At 36.9% G+C, this 26233-nt stretch overlaps 1 protein-coding gene across 1 annotated transcript; it reads right to left on the reverse strand.

Annotated features, from left to right (window-relative positions):
• Positions 1-11158: 11158 nt before the first annotated feature.
• Positions 11159-13282, reverse strand: LOC123674912. Its single transcript, XM_045610068.1, has 2 exons — positions 11631-13282; positions 11159-11284 (listed from the first exon to the last, which is right to left on the reverse strand). Exons 1-2 carry the CDS (start codon positions 12934-12936, stop codon positions 11277-11279), a joined length of 1314 nt encoding a protein of 437 aa, XP_045466024.1. The 5' UTR covers positions 12937-13282; the 3' UTR covers positions 11159-11276.
• Between the last annotated feature and the right edge of the window lie 12951 nt (positions 13283-26233).

Raw genomic sequence — 26233 nt, forward strand, 5'->3', positions numbered from 1 at the left:
TATATATATATATATATATATATACAAAAGATGATAATTTCCTAAAGTAATTAATAAACAATGGTTTAAGGGGTGTTGGAAAACTTCAATTGTTACTAACTTCTTTATTTCATCAGTCGACGTTTCGATCCTTGGTTGGGATCTTCTTCAGGACTTCTATAAAACAAAAAACATACAAATATAACAAACATTGCAGAAAAGACAACATGTTAAAACGCACCGAAATGCGAAGAGTTACCAGATCTTAAGTTGCACTGAATCTTATACAGATTTGGAGGAAAAAATTATTAATTAACTTGAACACAAAATAGTCTCTAATACAATAACGTCTCTTTTTTATATCACACACTTCCTTATTCTCTTGAAAACTTATTTTTGAAATTCTTTCTTCATCCATCTGACAACTGCGTAAAAAACGAACGGGGTTAGGTCGGGTTCATAGAACATCATAGATCTTCAACTGACATTGGAGAACATAGAACTTGAGATCAACAACTCACTCTCACTAAGTTGGTTTGAATGTATCAGATATGAATAAATGTTGCTAATGTTCTCTATATCCTTTCTGTAGTTCATGGAATTTTCATGTCGCTTAATGTGAATCATCTCCAGGAAACATCTTTTTCTCATATTCTCCTCGCACTCCAAGACTGTCACCGAATCATAGTCCATTCGATGGTCAACTGATCTTACATGTTCTGCCAGTGCACAAATCTTTCTAGGATTCTTAATGTCGCTGATATGTTGAGTTATTCTTCTTTTAAGTTGTTGGGATGTTTGTCCGATATACACCTCATCACAATTTTGACAGGGTATTCTGTATACAACACAGCTTTTCTTATCAGTTTCTATCCTATCTTTCAAATTACTATAAAGTCTCTTTACTTTAAATTCAGTTCTAGGTATCACTTTGATGTTATCAGTTTTTAATAAGTTTATTAAGGATTTTGTCATTACATTAATCAGTGGAATGGAAGTAAATATAATTCTCTGATCTAAATTGGTGGATGCGATTTCGTCATTATTCTGTGGCTGTCCAGAATTCGATGAATTGTGTATCAATTTCTTTAAAAGGTTCTTGGGGTAACCATTCTCAAGCATCAACTGATATAATAGTTTCATATTCTTCTCCTTCAGAGTGGGGTGTGATATTCTTTGTATACGATTCTTCAATCCTGTAACCATATTGATTTTTTGTCTCTGAGGGTGGTTGGAAAAATAATGCAAGTATCTACCTGAGCTAGAGGGCTTTCTATACCAATCAAGAATCAGTGTATTGTCAGGTCTTCTAATGACTAGGGTATCTAGGAAAGGCACACTATTGTTATTTTCTAATTCTATGGTAAATTTTATAGACTCACTCTGTCTGTTGAACCTTTCAAGAGTGTAAGATGTCTTATCACTGGGAACTGCACAAATGATGTCATCTACATATTTTTTAATAAAAGGCATCTCAAAGGGGATATCTGTTAGGATGCCATCTAGGAGGAAATCCATCACTACCTCTGCAATGGAAGGGCTGAATTTAGACCCCATTGGGGAACCTAGTATTTGGTTGTAGAAATTACCTTGGAAGATGAAATAGTTGGAGTTGAAAAGAAATCTGATGATGTTGATGAAGTCTTCCTTAGGTATTGTGGTGTGGCTACTGATTGATTCCCATCTGTGTTGAATTGCAGACAGAGCTAATTCTAATGAAATATTGGTAAAGAGGGATACCACATCAAGGCTGATGAGGACATAATCTTCTGGCAATTGGAATTCACTAATGAAGGTGGAAAAAGAGAAAGAATCTTCTACGTAATATCTGCCTCTAGAAACACTTAAATAACTTGAAATTATTTCAGATATATAACCTGATATCTTAGATGTTGGTGTATTCAAAGAGGAGATGATGGGTCTGAGGGAGAGAACAGGTTTATGGACTTTAGGTAGTCCATAAAATCTTGCAGGAATGGAGTTATAACTGTACAAGGATTTTCCTTGCATTTGGGAAATATGACCACTTGTTACCAATTTTTTAATCAATGTGTTACCTTTAGTTTGTATAGTAGTTGTTGGGTCTCTAGGTAGTCTTCTGTAATAGTCAAGATCATTGAGAATTCCATTAGATAGTTCTATGTATTGTGACTTGTCCATAATAACTGTTACGTTTCCTTTGTCTGATTGTAATACCTGTAAGTCTGGATGTTCTTTGAGATATCTTTTACAATTATAAAATTCTCTCTGTACTACATTTCTGACAACTTTATTAGGTTTGATATTATTAGTTATAATGTTGGTGGCCATGGCGCGTTTTATGTTCTTGGCATCAGGAGATAAGGAGTCATTGAGGTTGATAACATTCTCAACATCAGATAAAAGTTTCGGAATAGAGATTTCTTTCATAGGGATGTCAATGCTGAATTTAGGACCCAGCGACAAGAATTTTAGAACTCTATCCGGGATATTTGTTCCACTTATATTTTTAACCCACCTTTCTTGTGATCTGACTTTTCCCAATTGTGCATCTGTCAAAGCTCTCACCTTATCCAGATTTTTCTGTTTCGTCAATGCAAATTGTCTATTGTACTTGTTATTCTGATAAGAGAAAAAATGGTTAGTAATATCCTCAGGAAGTGCATGCTGAATGAGTAGTTTCAGTCGTTCAACTTCTCTCTCTATTCTTTTTATTTTTGTTATTGTCACTGTAATTTCAAATTTTAAGAACATGTTAAGTACCTTGTTCTCCATGTTAACTGCTTGTCTGGACGACACCTCGTCTGTCACAGATCCATATAATTGACAGAAGTTATTGGTCATGTGTTTAGGATGTAAACCAAGCCTTTTACACTCCAACAGGAACACTCTGCGATTCCGCAATGCTGACAACTTGATGTTATTAGATGACCAAGATTTTAAGGTCGATGACATTTCCCTTCCATACCGTACACGGATTTCAGCATAAAACCCCATGCTAATATACAAAATATGATAATTTCCTAAAGTAATTAATAAACAATGGTTTAAGGGGTGTTGGAAAACTTCAATTGTTACTAACTTCTTTATTTCATCAGTCGACGTTTCGATCCTTGGTTGGGATCTTCTTCAGGACTTCTATAAAACAAAAAACATACAAATATAACAAACATTGCAGAAAAGACAACATGTTAAAACGCACCGAAATGCGAAGAGTTACCAGATCTTAAGTTGCACTGAATCTTATACAGATTTGGAGGAAAAAATTATTAATTAACTTGAACACAAAATAGTCTCTAATACAATAACGTCTCTTTTTTATATCACACACTTCCTTATTCTCTTGAAAACTTATTTTTGAAATTCTTTCTTCATCCATCTGACAACTGCGTAAAAAACGAACGGGGTTAGGTCGGGTTCATAGAACATCATAGATCTTCAACTGACATTGGAGAACATAGAACTTGAGATCAACAACTCACTCTCACTAAGTTGGTTTGAATGTATCAGATATGAATAAATGTTGCTAATGTTCTCTATATCCTTTCTGTAGTTCATGGAATTTTCATGTCGCTTAATGTGAATCATCTCCAGGAAACATCTTTTTCTCATATTCTCCTCGCACTCCAAGACTGTCACCGAATCATAGTCCATTCGATGGTCAACTGATCTTACATGTTCTGCCAGTGCACAAATCTTTCTAGGATTCTTAATGTCGCTGATATGTTGAGTTATTCTTCTTTTAAGTTGTTGGGATGTTTGTCCGATATACACCTCATCACAATTTTGACAGGGTATTCTGTATACAACACAGCTTTTCTTATCAGTTTCTATCCTATCTTTCAAATTACTATAAAGTCTCTTTACTTTAAATTCAGTTCTAGGTATCACTTTGATGTTATCAGTTTTTAATAAGTTTATTAAGGATTTTGTCATTACATTAATCAGTGGAATGGAAGTAAATATAATTCTCTGATCTAAATTGGTGGATGCGATTTCGTCATTATTCTGTGGCTGTCCAGAATTCGATGAATTGTGTATCAATTTCTTTAAAAGGTTCTTGGGGTAACCATTCTCAAGCATCAACTGATATAATAGTTTCATATTCTTCTCCTTCAGAGTGGGGTGTGATATTCTTTGTATACGATTCTTCAATCCTGTAACCATATTGATTTTTTGTCTCTGAGGGTGGTTGGAAAAATAATGCAAGTATCTACCTGAGCTAGAGGGCTTTCTATACCAATCAAGAATCAGTGTATTGTCAGGTCTTCTAATGACTAGGGTATCTAGGAAAGGCACACTATTGTTATTTTCTAATTCTATGGTAAATTTTATAGACTCACTCTGTCTGTTGAACCTTTCAAGAGTGTAAGATGTCTTATCACTGGGAACTGCACAAATGATGTCATCTACATATTTTTTAATAAAAGGCATCTCAAAGGGGATATCTGTTAGGATGCCATCTAGGAGGAAATCCATCACTACCTCTGCAATGGAAGGGCTGAATTTAGACCCCATTGGGGAACCTAGTATTTGGTTGTAGAAATTACCTTGGAAGATGAAATAGTTGGAGTTGAAAAGAAATCTGATGATGTTGATGAAGTCTTCCTTAGGTATTGTGGTGTGGCTACTGATTGATTCCCATCTGTGTTGAATTGCAGACAGAGCTAATTCTAATGAAATATTGGTAAAGAGGGATACCACATCAAGGCTGATGAGGACATAATCTTCTGGCAATTGGAATTCACTAATGAAGGTGGAAAAAGAGAAAGAATCTTCTACGTAATATCTGCCTCTAGAAACACTTAAATAACTTGAAATTATTTCAGATATATAACCTGATATCTTAGATGTTGGTGTATTCAAAGAGGAGATGATGGGTCTGAGGGAGAGAACAGGTTTATGGACTTTAGGTAGTCCATAAAATCTTGCAGGAATGGAGTTATAACTGTACAAGAATTTTCCTTGCATTTGGGAAATATGACCACTTGTTACCAATTTTTTAATCAATGTGTTACCTTTAGTTTGTATAGTAGTTGTTGGGTCTCTAGGTAGTCTTCTGTAATAGTCAAGATCATTGAGAATTCCATTAGATAGTTCTATGTATTGTGACTTGTCCATAATAACTGTTACGTTTCCTTTGTCTGATTGTAATACCTGTAAGTCTGGATGTTCTTTGAGATATCTTTTACTATATTATATAACTATAATATTATATAATTTATTATATATATTATATAACTATAATTTTTTTTCTCTTATCAGAATAACAAGTACAATAGACAATTTGCATTGACGAAACAGAAAAATCTGGATAAGGTGAGAGCTTTGACAGATGCACAATTGGGAAAAGTCAGATCACAAGAAAGGTGGGTTAAAAATATAAGTGGAACAAATATCCCGGATAGAGTTCTAAAATTCTTGTCGCTGGGTCCTAAATTCAGCATTGACATCCCTATGAAAGAAATCTCTATTCCGAAACTTTTATCTGATGTTGAGAATGTTATCAACCTCAATGACTCCTTATCTCCTGATGCCAAGAACATAAAACGCGCCATGGCCACCAACATTATAACTAATAATATCAAACCTAATAAAGTTGTCAGAAATGTAGTACAGAGAGAATTTTATAATTGTAAAAGATATCTCAAAGAACATCCAGACTTACAGGTATTACAATCAGACAAAGGAAACGTAACAGTTATTATGGACAAGTCACAATACATAGAACTATCTAATGGAATTCTCAATGATCTTGACTATTACAGAAGACTACCTAGAGACCCAACAACTACTATACAAACTAAAGGTAACACATTGATTAAAAAATTGGTAACAAGTGGTCATATTTCCCAAATGCAAGGAAAATCCTTGTACAGTTATAACTCCATTCCTGCAAGATTTTATGGACTACCTAAAGTCCATAAACCTGTTCTCTCCCTCAGACCCATCATCTCCTCTTTGAATACACCAACATCTAAGATATCAGGTTATATATCTGAAATAATTTCAAGTTATTTAAGTGTTTCTAGAGGCAGATATTACGTAGAAGATTCTTTCTCTTTTTCCACCTTCATTAGTGAATTCCAATTGCCAGAAGATTATGTCCTCATCAGCCTTGATGTAGTATCCCTCTTTACCAATATTTCATTAGAATTAGCTCTGTCTGCAATTCAACACAGATGGGAATCAATCAGTAGCCACACCACAATACCTAAGGAAGACTTCATCAACATCATCAGATTTCTTTTCAACTCCAACTATTTCATCTTCCAAGGTAATTTCTACAACCAAATACTAGGTTCCCCAATGGGGTCTAAATTCAGCCCTTCCATTGCAGAGGTAGTGATGGATTTCCTCCTAGATGGCATCCTAACAGATATCCCCTTTGAGATGCCTTTTATTAAAAAATATGTAGATGACATCATTTGTGCAGTTCCCAGTGATAAGACATCTTACACTCTTGAAAGGTTCAACAGACAGAGTGAGTCTATAAAATTTACCATAGAATTAGAAAATAACAATAGTGTGCCTTTCCTAGATACCCTAGTCATTAGAAGACCTGACAATACACTGATTCTTGATTGGTATAGAAAGCCCTCTAGCTCAGGTAGATACTTGCATTATTTTTCCAACCACCCTCAGAGACAAAAAATCAATATGGTTACAGGATTGAAGAATCGTATACAAAGAATATCACACCCCACTCTGAAGGAGAAGAATATGAAACTATTATATCAGTTGATGCTTGAGAATGGTTACCCCAAGAACCTTTTAAAGAAATTGATACACAATTCATCGAATTCTGGACAGCCACAGAATAATGACGAAATCGCATCCACCAATTTAGATCAGAGAATTATATTTACTTCCATTCCACTGATTAATGTAATGACAAAATCCTAAATAAACTTATTAAAAACTGATAACATCAAAGTGATACCTAGAACTGAATTTAAAGTAAAGAGACTTTGTAAGGGTGGATTGACAGATACAGGTATTTTGTACAATTTAATCGTGGATTTAACAAACTTGGAAACACAAATATAAACAAAATGGAGGTTAGGTTTGCTGCTTAAGGTGTGACGTCGTTATCTATTCGTGTCTGACAGAACTGACATCTCCACCTTAGCGGCCATATTACTTTTCTAGCTGCGCATGCGCACTAGACGGATCATATTAGTTGTCAGCAGGTTGTTTTATAGAAGTGGACTGGCGCCAAATATATATTTGGCCAGCAGTTCTTACTTCAACACCCCCTCCCAAACTGAGGAACCGACAACTAGTCAACAGATAAGACATATACAGATAAGTTCCAACCAACTGATTTCAATAGTTAAAATAGAATATATACAGTACAATAAATACAAATAATAGTTAATATTTCATTTGAGTTTATATAAATCAAGCCTTAAAACTAAATCAACAGGATTGTCAGTGGAACTGTAGAGGCTGTTACTGTAGGCAATCGAATAGGGTTCCTTATAGCGAACCAACTTTCCTTAATATTTTGTATGGTATCAATACATTGTTTCCAGGGACCGGAGACCCTTCCAACAAGTGATATTATACCACCAGATCAACATATACATATAACAGATACATATTAAGTTCCTTCATATAGAACTAACTTGATTAATTCATCACACACATACGTGTCCGAATTTTTTTGATTTCGCGTCTATCATTACCAGGGACCGGAGACCCTTCAAATCAAGACACTAGTGCTCATGAAAGTATGTAACCAGGGACCGGAGACCCTTCTACATGACTTTGAATAAACACTTAACATATAAACATATTTATTAGAGTATATTTCCAGGAACCGAAGAACCTTTCAATAAAACTCCGACATATACACTACAGATTTTTAGTATTGTCTAAGCATGTTTCCAGGAACCGAAGAACCTTTCCACACAGACACATATTCAACAGATTTTTAGTATTGTCTAAGCATGTTTCCAGGAACCGAAGAACCTTTCCACACAGACACATATTCAACCGATTTTTAGTATTGTCTAAGCATGTTTCCAGGAACCGAAGAACCTTTCCACACAAACAAATACTCAACAGATTTTTAGTATTGTCTAAGCATGTTTCCAGGAACCGAAGAACCCTTCCACACAGACAAATACTTAACAGACATTATAGTATTATCCGAGTATGTTAAACAATACATGGATAAACAACAGATAACTGAAAAAAAAAAAAGAACATATTGGGTTATTTGTATACAAATCAACTGAAAAATCAAGCCTCATAGAATACAAGGTGATTACGAAATTTACTTAGCTTTGCTGCACTTAAAGGTTTTGTAAGAATGTCAGCAATCTGATCATTGGTATTAATCTTCACAATATTAATTTTCTTGTCACTTACATGTTGACGAATTAATAAATATTTACGTGCAATATATTTTAAACGACTTTTACTTGTAGCTGCAAGACAGTTTTGTCTTGCTGCTTCATTGTCTTCATATATATCAACAGGAAATGAACTGATACCCACAGTTTCTGCCAATAACTGTGCTAGAAATAGAACTTCATTAGTAGCATGAGTAAGTGCAATAAATTCTGCTTCTGCTGAACTTTGTGCTAATTTTGATTGAAGTTTTGAGCACCATACAACCGGATTACCGAATGCAAAAATCACAAAGCCGGTTGTCGATTTGTGACTCTTCTTATCACCTGCAAAATCTGCATCACAATAGCATGACAACGTTGGGGAACCTGCTGTATATTTCAGACCCAACTGACTGGTACCTTTCAAATATCTGAAAACCCTTTTTACTAATGTCCAATGATACTGTTGTGGATTGGCTTGGAATCGAGATAAATAACCTACAGCAAAAGATATATCGGGTCTTGTAAATAAACTTAAATACAACAGAGAGCCTATGGCTTTCTTGTACGGAAAATCTGCTTCATTAGTAACTTCGGGAACTTTATGATCTCCTTGAGGAACCAATGGAGTATCAACTGAATTTGAGTTTTTCATTCGAAATTCTTTAAGCATTTCCTTCACAAATTGAGTTTGATGAAGGAACAACTGATTTTCTGATCTACTGATTTCCAAACCAAGAAACTTAGTAGGATAGCCAAATTGTTTGATATTAAAACGTGATTTGAACATATTGACATTTTCTTGAATAAGCTTTTCACAGGTACCTGTAATTAATAGATCATCAACATATACTAGAATCAAAATAATCTCACTATCTTCCTCTTTCTTATACAAACATGGTTCACGTAAATTTGGTTCAAAACCTGAATTCTTTAGAAAATTATCGAGTGTCATAAACCAACATTTTGGTGCTATCGATATTCCATAAAGAGCTTTTCGTAACTTAAGAATTACCTTAGTTTTATCCAGATTGATTCCTTCTGGTACACTTACATATTTTGGTCTATCAATTTCACCATAAAGAAATGCTGTTTTGATGTCCAACTGTTCAATATGCCATTTTCTAGAAACTGATAATGCAAATAATAATTTAACTACTGATAGAGTTGGTGTAGGAGATGCAGTTTCCTCAGAAGTATACTTTTCAGTATCTCTGCATCCTACAACAACTAAACGAGCCTTATATACACCATTGTCTTTAACTGTAAATACCCATTTTAACGGAATACCTTTCATACCTTGTTTTCTTTCAACAATTTCCCAAACATTGTGTTGGTTGATTGCTTCAAGTTCTGACTGAATGGCAGTCATCCACTTACCACTTTCTGAACTGGTGATTGCTTCTAGATACGTTTGAGGTGTTTTACTTGTCTGATATATCTTTGAATCATATACAAAACCAAATGGATTCAAAATTGTGGCATTAACTGAAACTTTTATGTCATGTCCACTGGTTTCTTCATTATCAAAATCTTGTAACTCGGGAATTTCTTCATATTCTATCTCATTATTTATCTGAGAATTAACTGAAAAATTTTCTAACATATTCATTACACTTGTTTGATCAACTGAATTATCTGAGTTCCTTTGTACTAGACTTCCAGAACCAGATTCTTGTTCAACTTGTATGTTTGTAACAGGTTCGTTTGCATTAGAAACAACAGATTTGCCATCAATAGGCGTAACAGGTATGTCCTTACTGGACTCAGGTGGTTCAGATGAAATTATAAGTTCATCACTAGGGACTGATAACTTTGATTCACATGACTTGTAGGTAAGATTTTCATTAATTAAAACATTACAAGATGTAATTGTCTTATGTGTTTTAGGGTCATACAACAGATAACCAGTATCGGTATACCCTACTAAATACATTGTACTAGATCTTGTGTTCAACTTTCTACCTTTTGGAACATTTTCATTTTTAACTTCTGCTTGTGAACCGAAAATTCTTATATTTTGTAGATTGGCTTGTTTTTCATAAAGTTTTTCATATGGAGTGAGAAAATCTACAGATGAATGAGGCGTACGGTTGTATAGATAGCAAGCGGTCAAAAAAGCAAAACCCCAAAAAGTAACTGGGAAGCCTGATTCAAATAACAAGGCTCTAGCTCTTTCTTGGAGTGTTCTGTTAAACCTTTCAGCTGTTCCATTATGTTCATGCTGATAAGGTTCTGCTAACTGAATTTGTATACCAAACTGATCGAGAACTTGTTGACTTGTTTCACTGATAAACTCTGTTCCATTATCACACCGTAACTTACTGAATTGACCAGGACCAGGAAATAATGACTGAAGACTATTAAGAGCAGATTTCAAAAACTTAGAAGTTTCAGACTTTTGTTTCAACAGGAAAATTTGTGCATATCTAGAATAATCATCAAGAACGATTAAAACATACTTTTTCTTAGTGTATTGTGTTGGCGGATTAATAACTAACAGATCAGCATGAAGAATTTGACAAGCTCTAGTAGCTCTATCTCTTTCTTTTGCGCATGTTTTTCTGGTCATTTTCGCTTTTGAACAAACTGAACAACTACCTGTACTTAAATTATATGTGAGTTCTTTAACTCCTTGAACAACTTTAGGTAGTTTTCCTAAATAAGATGAAGATATATGACCCATTCTACGGTGCCACATACTACCTTCTTGAGCCAACCTTTTTAACTGATCACGAGTGAATCTTTTACGTAGCTTACGCGTTTCTCTTTTTGTATTATTAACGGTATTGGTTTTGATAACTGAGAGTTTCATTTTACTACAGAAATTTTCTTTCAAATTAAACATTTTATTTGTACTTGTATTTTCTTTATAATTGACATTATTAACATTAACATTATTCGTTCCACTTGAATTTATCCTTGCTGATACTCTATACACGCCTTCCGAAACGAAAACTAGTGATATTTTTCTTCTTAATTTTCTAGACAAAATAAAACCATTATTAGCATTTAGTACAAGACTTGTCCCAAACTGAACATTAAATGCACGGACACTGAGAACATTATCCCTTATTACCGGGACATACTGAACATTAGCTAGATGTACAATGTGCGAACTTTTTCCAAACTGTACAAGTAATGGAAGAGTTCCCTGACCCATTGACACTATGTTCCCAGTTTCCGATGCCAAAACAACAGGTATAGGCTTATCATAAGCCTCATAATCCAACAGAATATTTTGTACATTCACCACATGGTGGGATGCACCAGAATCAACTAGAAATGTTGCAAACGTACAGAACTTATTTAGATCAAACAGTGACTTACTAGATTTGTATTCCTTCAGTTTCCTACAGTCCTTCTTTTCGTGACCTTTCTTATGGCAGAAATAACAGAATCTCTCCGTGTTGGTACATGCAGCTGACCGATGGAATAATAAACCACACTTTTTACAGCTGGCTTCTCGTTTTTCAGCTGGTGTCATATTCCTAATTTTTTTCAGTTGCTCGATAGAATAGGGACTACTGTCTACTTTCTCCTCTTTAAAATACGAAGGACTTTTGAAAGAATTTTTTTCTTTCTTCGTATGGGGCTCCCTATATGACCTATCATGTCGACTCTCTAAACAGAAATCACATATATTATTATCACTCTTTCCACATTTAATGCAGAGGACTGAAACAGAATTGAGATTATTCGTGAACATATTAGATTCTCCAATGGGATAATCAAAACATAAGGAACATGCAGTATAAACTTCATTGATCTCGGTCTCGAGATTCCTATCTGTGTCATTAAAACATTCAGAACAAATATCATTCAAACTACTACTTGTATACATACTGTTGTCAACCTCTCTGAAATACTGGCAGTTTGCTACCTCTAGAAATGCATTTTTCACAAACTCATAGGTTCTGGTTGCCTCGGGTAAAGTGGTCATCGTTGTAAAGAATGGCAGGAATCCATTAGCATTCTTAACCTTGTGAAGGAAATACGCCACCACTATTTTTGGGTCCAATGGAACACCTAGTTCCTTGAATTCTTGTATACCCTTCTCGAACTGGGAGACGAAATTGACCGGATTCATCCTTGGGTAGAACACCGTCTTGCCGAAGTTGTCCAGTAGTTCAACCATCTTCTGGACGTCATTTTTTCCAAACATTTGTGTCAGCTTTTGGAAAGCTTCGGCTGCTGACTGCTCATTCTCTATTACAGTTTTGGGAGCATGCTGCAACGATGCTTCCAAATATTGTAGCACTTGAGCATTGTACATGTGCTTTTCTTCTTTAGTCATTGTGCAGTCTGGTCCACCCATGTCGTATTTCAGGAATTGGGAGCGTCCTAGAGCAAGCATGTCACGCTCGACTCTTTGTTTCCATGACCTATAGTTGGAGTGGCCCTTTAACTTGTCACTATTTTCGTAATGCGGTATCACAAACGCCGGCATGGTCACCTTCTCTGCTATTTCGGATCCGCTACACGTGGACGTGTTCGAATTGTTTAGATTTCCAAGCTTTTCTGCAAGTAGTCGCACAAAACTTTGGTTGGTCAGCATCTCGAAAATGTTTTCTGGAACTTCCATGGCTGGCACGTGGGATTGATCCATTTGAATCATTTCTTCTTGATAACTCATTTTATTACTTAACACTTAACTTCTTCTTAATTGTGGATTGCTTTTAACGTCACAAGCTCTGCTACCATGTAAGGGTGGATTGACAGATACAGGTATTTTGTACAATTTAATCGTGGATTTAACAAACTTGGAAACACAAATATAAACAAAATGGAGGTTAGGTTTGCTGCTTAAGGTGTGACGTCGTTATCTATTCGTGTCTGACAGAACTGACATCTCCACCTTAGCGGCCATATTACTTTTCTAGCTGCGCATGCGCACTAGACGGATCATATTAGTTGTCAGCAGGTTGTTTTATAGAAGTGGACTGGCGCCAAATATATATTTGGCCAGCAGTTCTTACTTCAACAGACTTTATAGTAATTTGAAAGATAGGATAGAAACTGATAAGAAAAGCTGTGTTGTATACAGAATACCCTGTCAAAATTGTGATGAGGTGTATATCGGACAAACATCCCAACAACTTAAAAGAAGAATAACTCAACATATCAGCGACATTAAGAATCCTAGAAAGATTTGTGCACTGGCAGAACATGTAAGATCAGTTGACCATCGAATGGACTATGATTCGGTGACAGTCTTGGAGTGCGAGGAGAATATGAGAAAAAGATGTTTCCTGGAGATGATTCACATTAAGCGACATGAAAATTCCATGAACTACAGAAAGGATATAGAGAACATTAGCAACATTTATTCATATCTGATACATTCAAACCAACTTAGTGAGAGTGAGTTGTTGATCTCAAGTTCTATGTTCTCCAATGTCAGTTGAAGATCTATGATGTTCTATGAACCCGACCTAACCCCGTTCGTTTTTTACGCAGTTGTCAGATGGATGAAGAAAGAATTTCAAAAATAAGTTTTCAAGAGAATAAGGAAGTGTGTGATATAAAAAAGAGACGTTATTGTATTAGAGACTATTTTGTGTTCAAGTTAATTAATAATTTTTTCCTCCAAATCTGTATAAGATTCAGTGCAACTTAAGATCTGGTAACTCTTCGCATTTCGGTGCGTTTTAACATGTTGTCTTTTCTGCAATGTTTGTTATATTTGTATGTTTTTTGTTTTATAGAAGTCCTGAAGAAGATCCCAACCAAGGATCGAAACGTCGACTGATGAAATAAAGAAGTTAGTAACAATTGAAGTTTTCCAACACCCCTTAAACCATTGTTTATTAATTACTTTAGGAAATTATCATATTTTGTATATTAGCATGGGGTTTTATGCTGAAATCCGTGTACGGTATGGAAGGGAAATGTCATCGACCTTAAAATCTTGGTCATCTAATAACATCAAGTTGTCAGCATTGCGGAATCGCAGAGTGTTCCTGTTGGAGTGTAAAAGGCTTGGTTTACATCCTAAACACATGACCAATAACTTCTGTCAATTATATGGATCTGTGACAGACGAGGTGTCGTCCAGACAAGCAGTTAACATGGAGAACAAGGTACTTAACATGTTCTTAAAATTTGAAATTACAGTGACAATAACAAAAATAAAAAGAATAGAGAGAGAAGTTGAACGACTGAAACTACTCATTCAGCATGCACTTCCTGAGGATATTACTAACCATTTTTTCTCTTATCAGAATAACAAGTACAATAGACAATTTGCATTGACGAAACAGAAAAATCTGGATAAGGTGAGAGCTTTGACAGATGCACAATTGGGAAAAGTCAGATCACAAGAAAGGTGGGTTAAAAATATAAGTGGAACAAATATCCCGGATAGAGTTCTAAAATTCTTGTCGCTGGGTCCTAAATTCAGCATTGACATCCCTATGAAAGAAATCTCTATTCCGAAACTTTTATCTGATGTTGAGAATGTTATCAACCTCAATGACTCCTTATCTCCTGATGCCAAGAACATAAAACGCGCCATGGCCACCAACATTATAACTAATAATATCAAACCTAATAAAGTTGTCAGAAATGTAGTACAGAGAGAATTTTATAATTGTAAAAGATATCTCAAAGAACATCCAGACTTACAGGTATTACAATCAGACAAAGGAAACGTAACAGTTATTATGGACAAGTCACAATACATAGAACTATCTAATGGAATTCTCAATGATCTTGACTATTACAGAAGACTACCTAGAGACCCAACAACTACTATACAAACTAAAGGTAACACATTGATTAAAAAATTGGTAACAAGTGGTCATATTTCCCAAATGCAAGGAAAATCCTTGTACAGTTATAACTCCATTCCTGCAAGATTTTATGGACTACCTAAAGTCCATAAACCTGTTCTCTCCCTCAGACCCATCATCTCCTCTTTGAATACACCAACATCTAAGATATCAGGTTATATATCTGAAATAATTTCAAGTTATTTAAGTGTTTCTAGAGGCAGATATTACGTAGAAGATTCTTTCTCTTTTTCCACCTTCATTAGTGAATTCCAATTGCCAGAAGATTATGTCCTCATCAGCCTTGATGTGGTATCCCTCTTTACCAATATTTCATTAGAATTAGCTCTGTCTGCAATTCAACACAGATGGGAATCAATCAGTAGCCACACCACAATACCTAAGGAAGACTTCATCAACATCATCAGATTTCTTTTCAACTCCAACTATTTCATCTTCCAAGGTAATTTCTACAACCAAATACTAGGTTCCCCAATGGGGTCTAAATTCAGCCCTTCCATTGCAGAGGTAGTGATGGATTTCCTCCTAGATGGCATCCTAACAGATATCCCCTTTGAGATGCCTTTTATTAAAAAATATGTAGATGACATCATTTGTGCAGTTCCCAGTGATAAGACATCTTACACTCTTGAAAGGTTCAACAGACAGAGTGAGTCTATAAAATTTACCATAGAATTAGAAAATAACAATAGTGTGCCTTTCCTAGATACCCTAGTCATTAGAAGACCTGACAATACACTGATTCTTGATTGGTATAGAAAGCCCTCTAGCTCAGGTAGATACTTGCATTATTTTTCCAACCACCCTCAGAGACAAAAAATCAATATGGTTACAGGATTGAAGAATCGTATACAAAGAATATCACACCCCACTCTGAAGGAGAAGAATATGAAACTATTATATCAGTTGATGCTTGAGAATGGTTACCCCAAGAACCTTTTAAAGAAATTGATACACAATTCATCGAATTCTGGACAGCCACAGAATAATGACGAAATCGCATCCACCAATTTAGATCAGAGAATTATATTTACTTCCATTCCACTGATTAATGTAATGACAAAATCCTTAATAAACTTATTAAAAACTGATAACATCAAAGTGATACCTAGAACTGAATTTAAAGTAAAGAGACTTTATAGTAATTTGAAAGATAGGATAGAAACTGATAAGAAAAGCTGTGTTGTATACAGAATTGTAACGCCCTTTTTGCGTCACTGGCGCCTCTGCCAATTGCCCTTCAGCACTTTGCAGTAGTATCTCGAGCGCCAGCCAATTTTAGGGAGAAATTGACAAACCTTACCAGGGCAGCTTAGTGAAGACAGGATTCGGTGTCACCTAGGATGGTAGCGGTGACCAAGTAACAAACAACGCAACAAAATTAATAGGTTTATTGATTCAATTCTACAATACAGACAATCTCAGCAAAAACGGGAAATCAGAAAAAGCATAAATTATATCAATCTGTATACTTTAATTCGGTTACTGAGATAATTTGTACTGTCTACAACTACTGTGTCCTTACCTCACCAATTTATTGTCAGTCAGAACCGTTGAACAAGTTAGTCGGATCCGGGAGCCGGGAAATTATGATATTTGGAGATTGAGAATCGTGGATTTTGTAGAGTCGGGAAGGAATGAAAACTAATCCTAGCGCGTTGAAAAACTCCACCGGTACACCACCCTCTCGTTGTCTCTATCAAATGAAACCCTTGAATATTCACTCGTAAGAAAGTCACAAGTAAAAATTAGCAAACTCCCCAGAAAAAGACTAACAAGTAAGTTTACTGATGAAAATGGCGATTTTCGACCTCAGAAACGGATTTGTAATTATTGGCGTTCAATTACCAATTTTACTATTTTCCGGTCACCTGGTAACCACTTAACCAAAATGTCTTTTCTAAAACTAAAACTACTGCCTAAACTTCTAAATCTAACTAACTAACTACTGAACTATCTACTACCTAAATCTATCTGAATAACTAACTTTACTATACTACTGAATCTGAAAATCTCTACTATCTAAACTACTGAAAACTACTACTCAACTATCTGAAAGCCTGAACATGAATTTTTTTTTCAATAACCGATAATACTGACTGCCTAAACATGAATTTTCGATTTTGGGTCGGTTACCCCCTTTTATAACTTCGGTGCGGGACGGTGAAGGAATTCGGCCCACGTGACTCTTCATGTCGACAAAAACCTCGTTTTTCGAGAAAATTCTCTTAGCGGAACGTAATCTGACATATGGAAAAAAATATATCAGCGGTAAAAACGCCGAAATAAATAATTTCTTATATTATTTCACTCGGATTATTCGAGGCCCTGGTCGGTTGAAAAACATGAAGCATGGACTTTTTCATCATCGCGGTGAACAATTAATAAATTATTTCCAATATTTACGGAATATATCAGAATGATTTATTTGAACGGAAAACAATAAAATATTCTTTAGACGGAGCCTGATTATTCCTATGGGAATAATCAGACTTCGTTACATCCCCCCTGGTTCGGAAAAATTCAAGTTACGGTGAAACAGAAATTTGAATTCTAAAAACAAACAAAAAATAACCGAATACTATCCTGTCTTATTACGCGGGATATATGGGAAGTACGGGTCTGACTGTTACGTTACGCTATCAAAGATTACAATGTTGTTGTAGACAGTATGACATATAGAAATAAAACTTTGCTCTATGAATCGATGTCAAATTCAAACGTCGTCTTCTTTCTTCTGTCATCCGGGGTGATTTGAATGTTTGGAAATTTCTTCATCTCGGGGTTGTGGAGTAGAACTCATTCCCATTTCCATGAAGTTTCCAAGTGTCGGTGAAAAATTCAAACGCCGTCTTCCTTCTTCGGTCATCCGGGGTGATTTGAATGTGTACATGTTTGGGGAATTTCTTCATCTCGGGGTTGTGGAGTAGAACTCATTCCCATTTCCATGAAGTTTCCAAGTGTCGGTGAAATAATCTGATGTCAGGTGTGGATTATCCCATTCTCCGGTGAGTAGTTCCGTGATTTCCATATCTCGATGAATCATGCCATATTATTTCAGAGGGACGTCGAAGTTCCCAGTCAGATGAGTCGAAACCATTCCAAACTCATTGATATACTGGTTGATTTACCTGTGGATATTACAAGGAATCAGTGACTGTATGGTGAAATTTTCAGAACGGTGAAAATTCTTCCAGTTATACAGTTTAAATTATCTATATGAAAATTGAAATGGAATCCAGATGTCCACCAGAGTAATAATTGACAGGTCATGATGTCCAATTCTTCATACTTCTTTCTTGGATGATGACATGATTAAATATTCAGGACTGACTGATTACATGTCTTCGGTGGAATTGGGCCTACAGCTGATCATCCGACGAAAGGTGTGTTGCCTATCTCCAGCATTCATTCTCATCGGTGAGTATCTAGCCTCTTAGAAAATTTCATCTGTAACACTGCGGAATATTTCAGTTATTTATCAGAACAGTAAGAGATTAGAAATGACATTCTTCAAATAGATTACACAGTGAAACTACTAATTTATATCTGATGGCCTTTGAAATTCGGGGCAAGTGACTGGAATTGTTTTTATTGCATAATATTCACGGACTTATTATGTACTATTCAGTTTCATCAACATTTACAGATTAAAAATCAGTCTACTAGTCTCGAATATAATGTTATCAGATATTGGGTTAGGCCCTATATGGTTTTATACAGTTTTACAGGATTATGGAACAAAAACAACGGTATCTTCTTTGCAATTCTATTTTTCCCATCATTTTTTTTGTTCTATCTCATTTTCCGCTGCATGGCCTCCCTTTCTGTGCATCTTGCACATGGATGCCTGGCTGGTTGTTCCGACCTAGTTGCTGGCGGTCGTGGGGCCAGTTTCCTGGGTACGCACTCGCAGTACCTGGTCTGCGTACCTATCAAACCACATCTGCTGCAAAATAGGAGTGGTGGACCTCGACACTCCTGCCGCGAGGGGCATGTCTTGCCGCACTTCCAGCACGTGTTGGATCTCACCTCCAGATAGACCTTAGATCCTGTCGTACCGACTGTACGAACACACTTGGGGGCCGGTGTGGTTTGATCTGAAACATATGGTTTAGTTATACCGGTGTTGTCTTCCACACTCGTCCTGAATGGAATTTTAGAACCGGTATCTTGCTTACTGGCACGCAGCTGGCACAAAGGGGGGGTCTGTGTAGACTGCGTAGTGGTCCGTTTCACCACCCTCCCCACTCTTGCTAGGGTGTTTCTCCCTCGCACTGACGATACCGAGCTCTGGGGGGTTCTGGGCATCCGCATCTCCGTCGTTGTTCTCCTCCTTAACACCGGTACTTCCTTGAACGGCGCATCCACCATCTTTCTAGGTTGCATCTTTCCTGCCAGTTGCTGTTGGGGTACTTTGAACTTTTGGCACGAAGTGCAGTTCCGGACATATTTCGCAATGTCCCTAAACATACCTGGCCAGTAATAATTCCGCGAGATCTTCGCAATCATCTTAGCTATTCCCAGATGTCCAGCCAAGGCAGAGTCGTGGTTTTCTTTCAGTACTTTGGTCCTCTGTTCGGTGGGTATACACAACTTCCAGGGATGGCCTGTTCCAGCTTCCCTGACGTCTGATGAATCCCAAAAGTGTCGGTGCAATCTTCCATTGATGATGGAATACTCGGGGCAGTGCTCTGGTCCTTTCTCTACTTCCTGAAACTTATTTTTGTACCACTTACATTGCATACCTGTTTCTTTCAGTTGGACACAGTTGAGTGTCGGCAATGGATTTCTCAACGGGCTCTCAGCAAGTCTGTTGTGGGATCCTCTTCGGTTCTGGAGGTGTTTTTCGGGAGTCTGCACCTCTATGACCTCTTGGCTAACCTGTTTAGCTCTGGGGATCCGTCGTCCTTCTAGATAACATTCGGTGTTCTTGATATCCAGGGAGAAGTTGTAGGTCTTCAACATCTCTATTCCCAGGATTAAGTCGACTGGTAAGTTGGGTACAAGTAAGAATTCTATGTTCTTCAGGGCATAATCGGCTATCACCATTGACAAGTGATACATCTTCGGTATGGCTGTAGTTTGTCCATTCGCTACCATGACAGCTTCAGTCGTTGATTTTTCTCCCTTGATTCCATTTCTTTCACACAGCTGGGCCACCCTCTGACTACAGCAGCTCTTTGCCGCGCCAGTGTCTATCAATGCATGGAATAACTTTCCCTCAATGTGCACTTCTACCAGAGGCCAGCTGTCGTTGCTAACGATAGGAATTACTGTAGTTAGGAATCCCGCTGAAGTTGACGGTGTCGTTCCTCTCCGGTTTTGAGGACATGGGCAGTCTCGTGAGAGGATATTCTCTCGTTGACATCGGGAGCAAAACATTTTCGGTGTCCCTCGGCAGTCTCGACGTAGGTGGCCATATCCCCCGCATCTGAAGCATTGTGTCTGGGAGGACACTCTTCGCTCCGGTGGTGATCCATTCCGATCCTGGGAGGTGTTGGCATTTCCTGTTTTGTTGGTCGAGTATTCCGGTGGCCTCGAGGGCAGATGGGGACGATCTGGTCCAGGGGATACTGAGCAATTCCAGTCTTCTATCCTTGTGGCTGTGGTTAGCGGTCTTGACGGGCCCTTCTTCGGAGATGGAGATGGTGTGGGAGCTTCCTGACGAGTACTGTGGTTTCGTTGTCTAGTATTCTCCGAAATTGCAGAGAGGTTGGCCGGGTAGTCCTGTTGACGATGTTGATGATATGTTAGATGTGGTTCATCGATGAGGCTGGGTTTAACCGGTGGTTTGGTATAATGTTCCATCTGCCATTGAACCATTTCAAAAACTTTTCCCTTTTTCAGGAGTTCATCATACGTGGTGGTCTCTTGAAAGGCCAAAGCCTGTTGCAGTGATGGCAATAACCTCTGTCTTATCAGTCGAATCTGTTCACTCTCCGTGGGACGATTACAAGTCAGCTTCTGGAACAAATTTTGCATCCGGGTGACATACAGTAGTAACTTCTCATCAGGACCTTGCATCCTCTTCTTGATTTCATCCAGTAGGTTCTCTTCATAATTGACTGGTAAGAATGCTTCCTTCAATTGATTTTTGAAATCATCCCAGTTTCTGAAAAGTCCCCTCCGGGGGATGAACCAATCTTTGGCATCCTTTCGCAGAAGTTCGTAAATCGATTCGAACACATGTTCTAAGGATGTCTTTCGGGATTCAGCAAGTCTCTCTATCTCTTCTATAAATCCAATCACACTATCAGTCCCATCAAAGTAAACATTCCATTTATGGATGGGTATAGTTGAGGTTGGCATCGGTCGTGGTTCAGATTCTTGTTGGGCAGTAGTCGGTGTCATCAGCTGGTTCAGATTCATCATGGGTTCATTCAAATCGGGAAATGACACCCTTCTCATAGAGCTGGTCCATCGACTATGAGTTGGTGCCTCTGGTTGATTCATATTCGGCTGTTGTGGTTGAGGAATAGGCATCGTTGGTAAATTCTGCAGTAACTTCTCACATTCCTGTCTTGTTTCATTCAAAACTTGAACTAATCTTGACTTATTTGCAGGTGTTGCAGTATGGGAGACCTGGGCAGTTGGCAGTGGGTGTTCATCATCTTCCAAATCTATCAGTGATGTCTTCAGTTGTGCAACCTTGGTTGGATGAATGGGAGACATCTCAGGCGACTGTGGAATCTCTGCATCCAAAAGCGATCCATCCGGTCGGGTTGATGGTTGCTGTCTGTCAGCAGTCAACGTTGCCTCCAATGAACTCAAGGCCCGAGCTGCAGTCTCCTTTAAGTGCTCTATCATCTGTGACTCGGTTTCATTTTTAGTGATAATAAAATTCAGTCTTCTCTGAATGTGTATTAATCTTGTTGAAATACGAGTATATTCCTTCGTGGTGTTCTCAGTGTCAAAGTGTTGAATGGCTTCCAGCAAGTCGGTGAGTTTGTTCTGACATGACTCAATGTCCAGTGTCGGGTTCATTCCTGTCGGCTGTAGAGGCAAATTCAATTTCAATACCTGTCGTAATAAACTTCTCTTTAGCATTACTGTGCTGGGTATTATTACTTGTCCTCTCAGCTGTAACTCATAAGTCAGCTCATCATTCAATAGTCGATTCACATCCATGTTGAGGTTAAGTGATTGAATCGTTGAAGTCCAAACTCAAACAATCGATTTGAAATCTATCGAAGTTATTCGACACTGTCCTCTTCTTATTAACCGTTGAAGTCCGAACACTTTCCCCAACTTCACTATTCCCGGTAACAGTCCTTATTTTTCCCTTATCCCTCGCACAAAAATAACACTAATAGACAATAATGCTGAAAAATTACAAGTTGACAACAGAATCTAGTTAAGTTTGAATTATTGTTTGATACAGTCAAAGAAAATCAAAAATGAGAAAACTTTCAGAAAACAAGTTGGTTTAAATTTATTATGATTCTCAAAAAATTTTCAATGTCAGACAGTTGACAATTTCCAAAAGAAAACTAACTCATAAACCCAGAAGAACAAAGTAGGGTTAACTGAGTAGTTCAAATAATGTCCACTGTCAAACACAGTTGACAGTTCTAGCAATCAGATAATAACAAATTGTCAATTTTATTCACAGTCAAAATATATTTCAAATAAATCAATATTCAGCAATCCTGGAATATCAGACAAAGAAAATCAATGCAAGTCTTTATTCAAATCAATAACGATAATCACTTGTTTCAAAAATTCTTCAGCAATTCAACACAAAATAAAAATGTTTCAGGCAATCAGTAAACTCAGAAATAAGGAATACACATCAACAAAAACTTATATTCACTGTTGCAGCAATAATAAAAAAAAACAAGTCAACTTTATTTATCAGGAATCAGTTATTATGGTTCAAAAGCAAATAAAATCACAAGTAAATATCTCCAAGTCCTTATGACTTTTATATCCCTACCTTGTTTCAGTCTGGAATAAAGTTGCTCAGGATAAAAGTGTGTAAGGGAAAAAAACAACAACTCTTTCTTTATTCAAACGATGATCAGTAAATAGTAGCAGTGAACAATACCCTATTATATGAAGGCGGTATGATATCACTATATTAGCTGCAGTGATTGTACAATGAAACAATCGGTAGTAGTATCTCAATTATACTCACTGGTTTTCTGTCCGAGTTGAACCAACCACTCAACGTTAAACAGTATTCAACGCGCACAAAGATAGTCACTGAGTGTCACCCCAAAGTCACTTTCCGTAACCCTTCACGTAACCGAAAAAGTCACAAAGAAATCCGGCGGTCGATTGTTCTAGTCCTGCTGCAATACACAAAACAAAAAAAAAGTTATTCAGATATAAATGTCCGCACTGTCAATGCTATGTCGGTTCCCTGCTAATAAAGGAAATTATTGTCAAACGCGGAAATGTTTATAGCACTTTAATATAGTCCACTGATACTTAGGTACCAGTAATAAATCAATTCAATATACGGATCTTCCTCCAACAGGAGAAGATAATCTCTTCCACTCAGAGAGAGAGAGAAAACAAAATGGTTACACTGACCTTCGGTTCCTCTTCAGTCCTTACACCCTTAAGCGTCGTTTTCTGAAGATCGGGAGCTATTCTGTCCTTCTGCAGCGTTGTCCTCTCAAGTCCCTCGCTAGGGCGCTATTTGTAACGCCCTTTTTGCGTCACTGGCGCCTCTGCCAATTGCCCTTCAGCACTTTGCAGTAGTATCTCGAGCGCCAGCCAATTTTAGGGAGAAATTGACAAACCTTACCAGGCAGCTTAGTGAAGACAGGATTCGGTGTCACCTAGGATGGTAGCGGTGACCAAGTAACAAACAACGCAACAAAATTAATAGGTTTATTGATTCAATTCTACAATACAGACAATCTCAGCAAAAACGGGAAATCAGAAAAAGCATAAATTATATCAATCTGTATACTTTAATTCGGTTACTGAGATAATTTGTACTGTCTACAACTACTGTGTCCTTACCTCACCAATTTATTGTCAGTCAGAACCGTTGAACAAGTTAGTCGGATCCGGGAGCCGGGAAATTATGATATTTGGAGATTGAGAATCGTGGATTTTGTAGAGTCGGGAAGGAATGAAAACTAATCCTAGCGCGTTGAAAAACTCCACCGGTACACCACCCTCTCGTTGTCTCTATCAAATGAAACCCTTGAATATTCACTCGTAAGAAAGTCACAAGTAAAAATTAGCAAACTCCCCAGAAAAAGACTAACAAGTAAGTTTACTGATGAAAATGGCGATTTTCGACCTCAGAAACGGATTTGTAATTATTGGCGTTCAATTACCAATTTTACTATTTTCCGGTCACCTGGTAACCACTTAACCAAAATGTCTTTTCTAAAACTAAAACTACTGCCTAAACTTCTAAATCTAACTAACTAACTACTGAACTATCTACTACCTAAATCTATCTGAATAACTAACTTTACTATACTACTGAATCTGAAAATCTCTACTATCTAAACTACTGAAAACTACTACTCAACTATCTGAAAGCCTGAACATGAATTTTTTTTTCAATAACCGATAATACTGACTGCCTAAACATGAATTTTCGATTTTGGGTCGGTTACCCCCTTTTATAACTTCGGTGCGGGACGGTGAAGGAATTCGGCCCACGTGACTCTTCATGTCGACAAAAACCTCGTTTTTCGAGAAAATTCTCTTAGCGGAACGTAATCTGACATATGGAAAAAAATATATCAGCGGTAAAAACGCCGAAATAAATAATTTCTTATATTATTTCACTCGGATTATTCGAGGCCCTGGTCGGTTGAAAAACATGAAGCATGGACTTTTTCATCATCGCGGTGAACAATTAATAAATTATTTCCAATATTTACGGAATATATCAGAATGATTTATTTGAACGGAAAACAATAAAATATTCTTTAGACGGAGCCTGATTATTCCTATGGGAATAATCAGACTTCGTTACAGAATACCCTGTCAAAATTGTGATGAGGTGTATATCGGACAAACATCCCAACAACTTAAAAGAAGAATAACTCAACATATCAGCGACATTAAGAATCCTAGAAAGATTTGTGCACTGGCAGAACATGTAAGATCAGTTGACCATCGAATGGACTATGATTCGGTGACAGTCTTGGAGTGCGAGGAGAATATGAGAAAAAGATGTTTCCTGGAGATGATTCACATTAAGCGACATGAAAATTCCATGAACTACAGAAAGGATATAGAGAACATTAGCAACATTTATTCATATCTGATACATTCAAACCAACTTAGTGAGAGTGAGTTGTTGATCTCAAGTTCTATGTTCTCCAATGTCAGTTGAAGATCTATGATGTTCTATGAACCCGACCTAACCCCGTTCGTTTTTTACGCAGTTGTCAGATGGATGAAGAAAGAATTTCAAAAATAAGTTTTCAAGAGAATAAGGAAGTGTGTGATATAAAAAAGAGACGTTATTGTATTAGAGACTATTTTGTGTTCAAGTTAATTAATAATTTTTTCCTCCAAATCTGTATAAGATTCAGTGCAACTTAAGATCTGGTAACTCTTCGCATTTCGGTGCGTTTTAACATGTTGTCTTTTCTGCAATGTTTGTTATATTTGTATGTTTTTTGTTTTATAGAAGTCCTGAAGAAGATCCCAACCAAGGATCGAAACGTCGACTGATGAAATAAAGAAGTTAGTAACAATTGAAGTTTTCCAACACCCCTTAAACCATTGTTTATTAATTACTTTAGGAAATTATCATATTTTGTATATTAGCATGGGGTTTTATGCTGAAATCCGTGTACGGTATGGAAGGGAAATGTCATCGACCTTAAAATCTTGGTCATCTAATAACATCAAGTTGTCAGCATTGCGGAATCGCAGAGTGTTCCTGTTGGAGTGTAAAAGGCTTGGTTTACATCCTAAACACATGACCAATAACTTCTGTCAATTATATGGATCTGTGACAGACGAGGTGTCGTCCAGACAAGCAGTTAACATGGAGAACGAGGTACTTAACATGTTCTTAAAATTTGAAATTACAGTGACAATAACAAAAATAAAAAGAATAGAGAGAGAAGTTGAACGACTGAAACTACTCATTCAGCATGCACTTCCTGAGGATATTACTAACCATTTTTTCTCTTATCAGAATAA

The sequence above is a fragment of the Harmonia axyridis genome, chromosome 3 (genome assembly GCF_914767665.1).
Source record: "Harmonia axyridis chromosome 3, icHarAxyr1.1, whole genome shotgun sequence".
Lineage (NCBI taxonomy): Eukaryota > Metazoa > Arthropoda > Insecta > Coleoptera > Coccinellidae > Harmonia > Harmonia axyridis.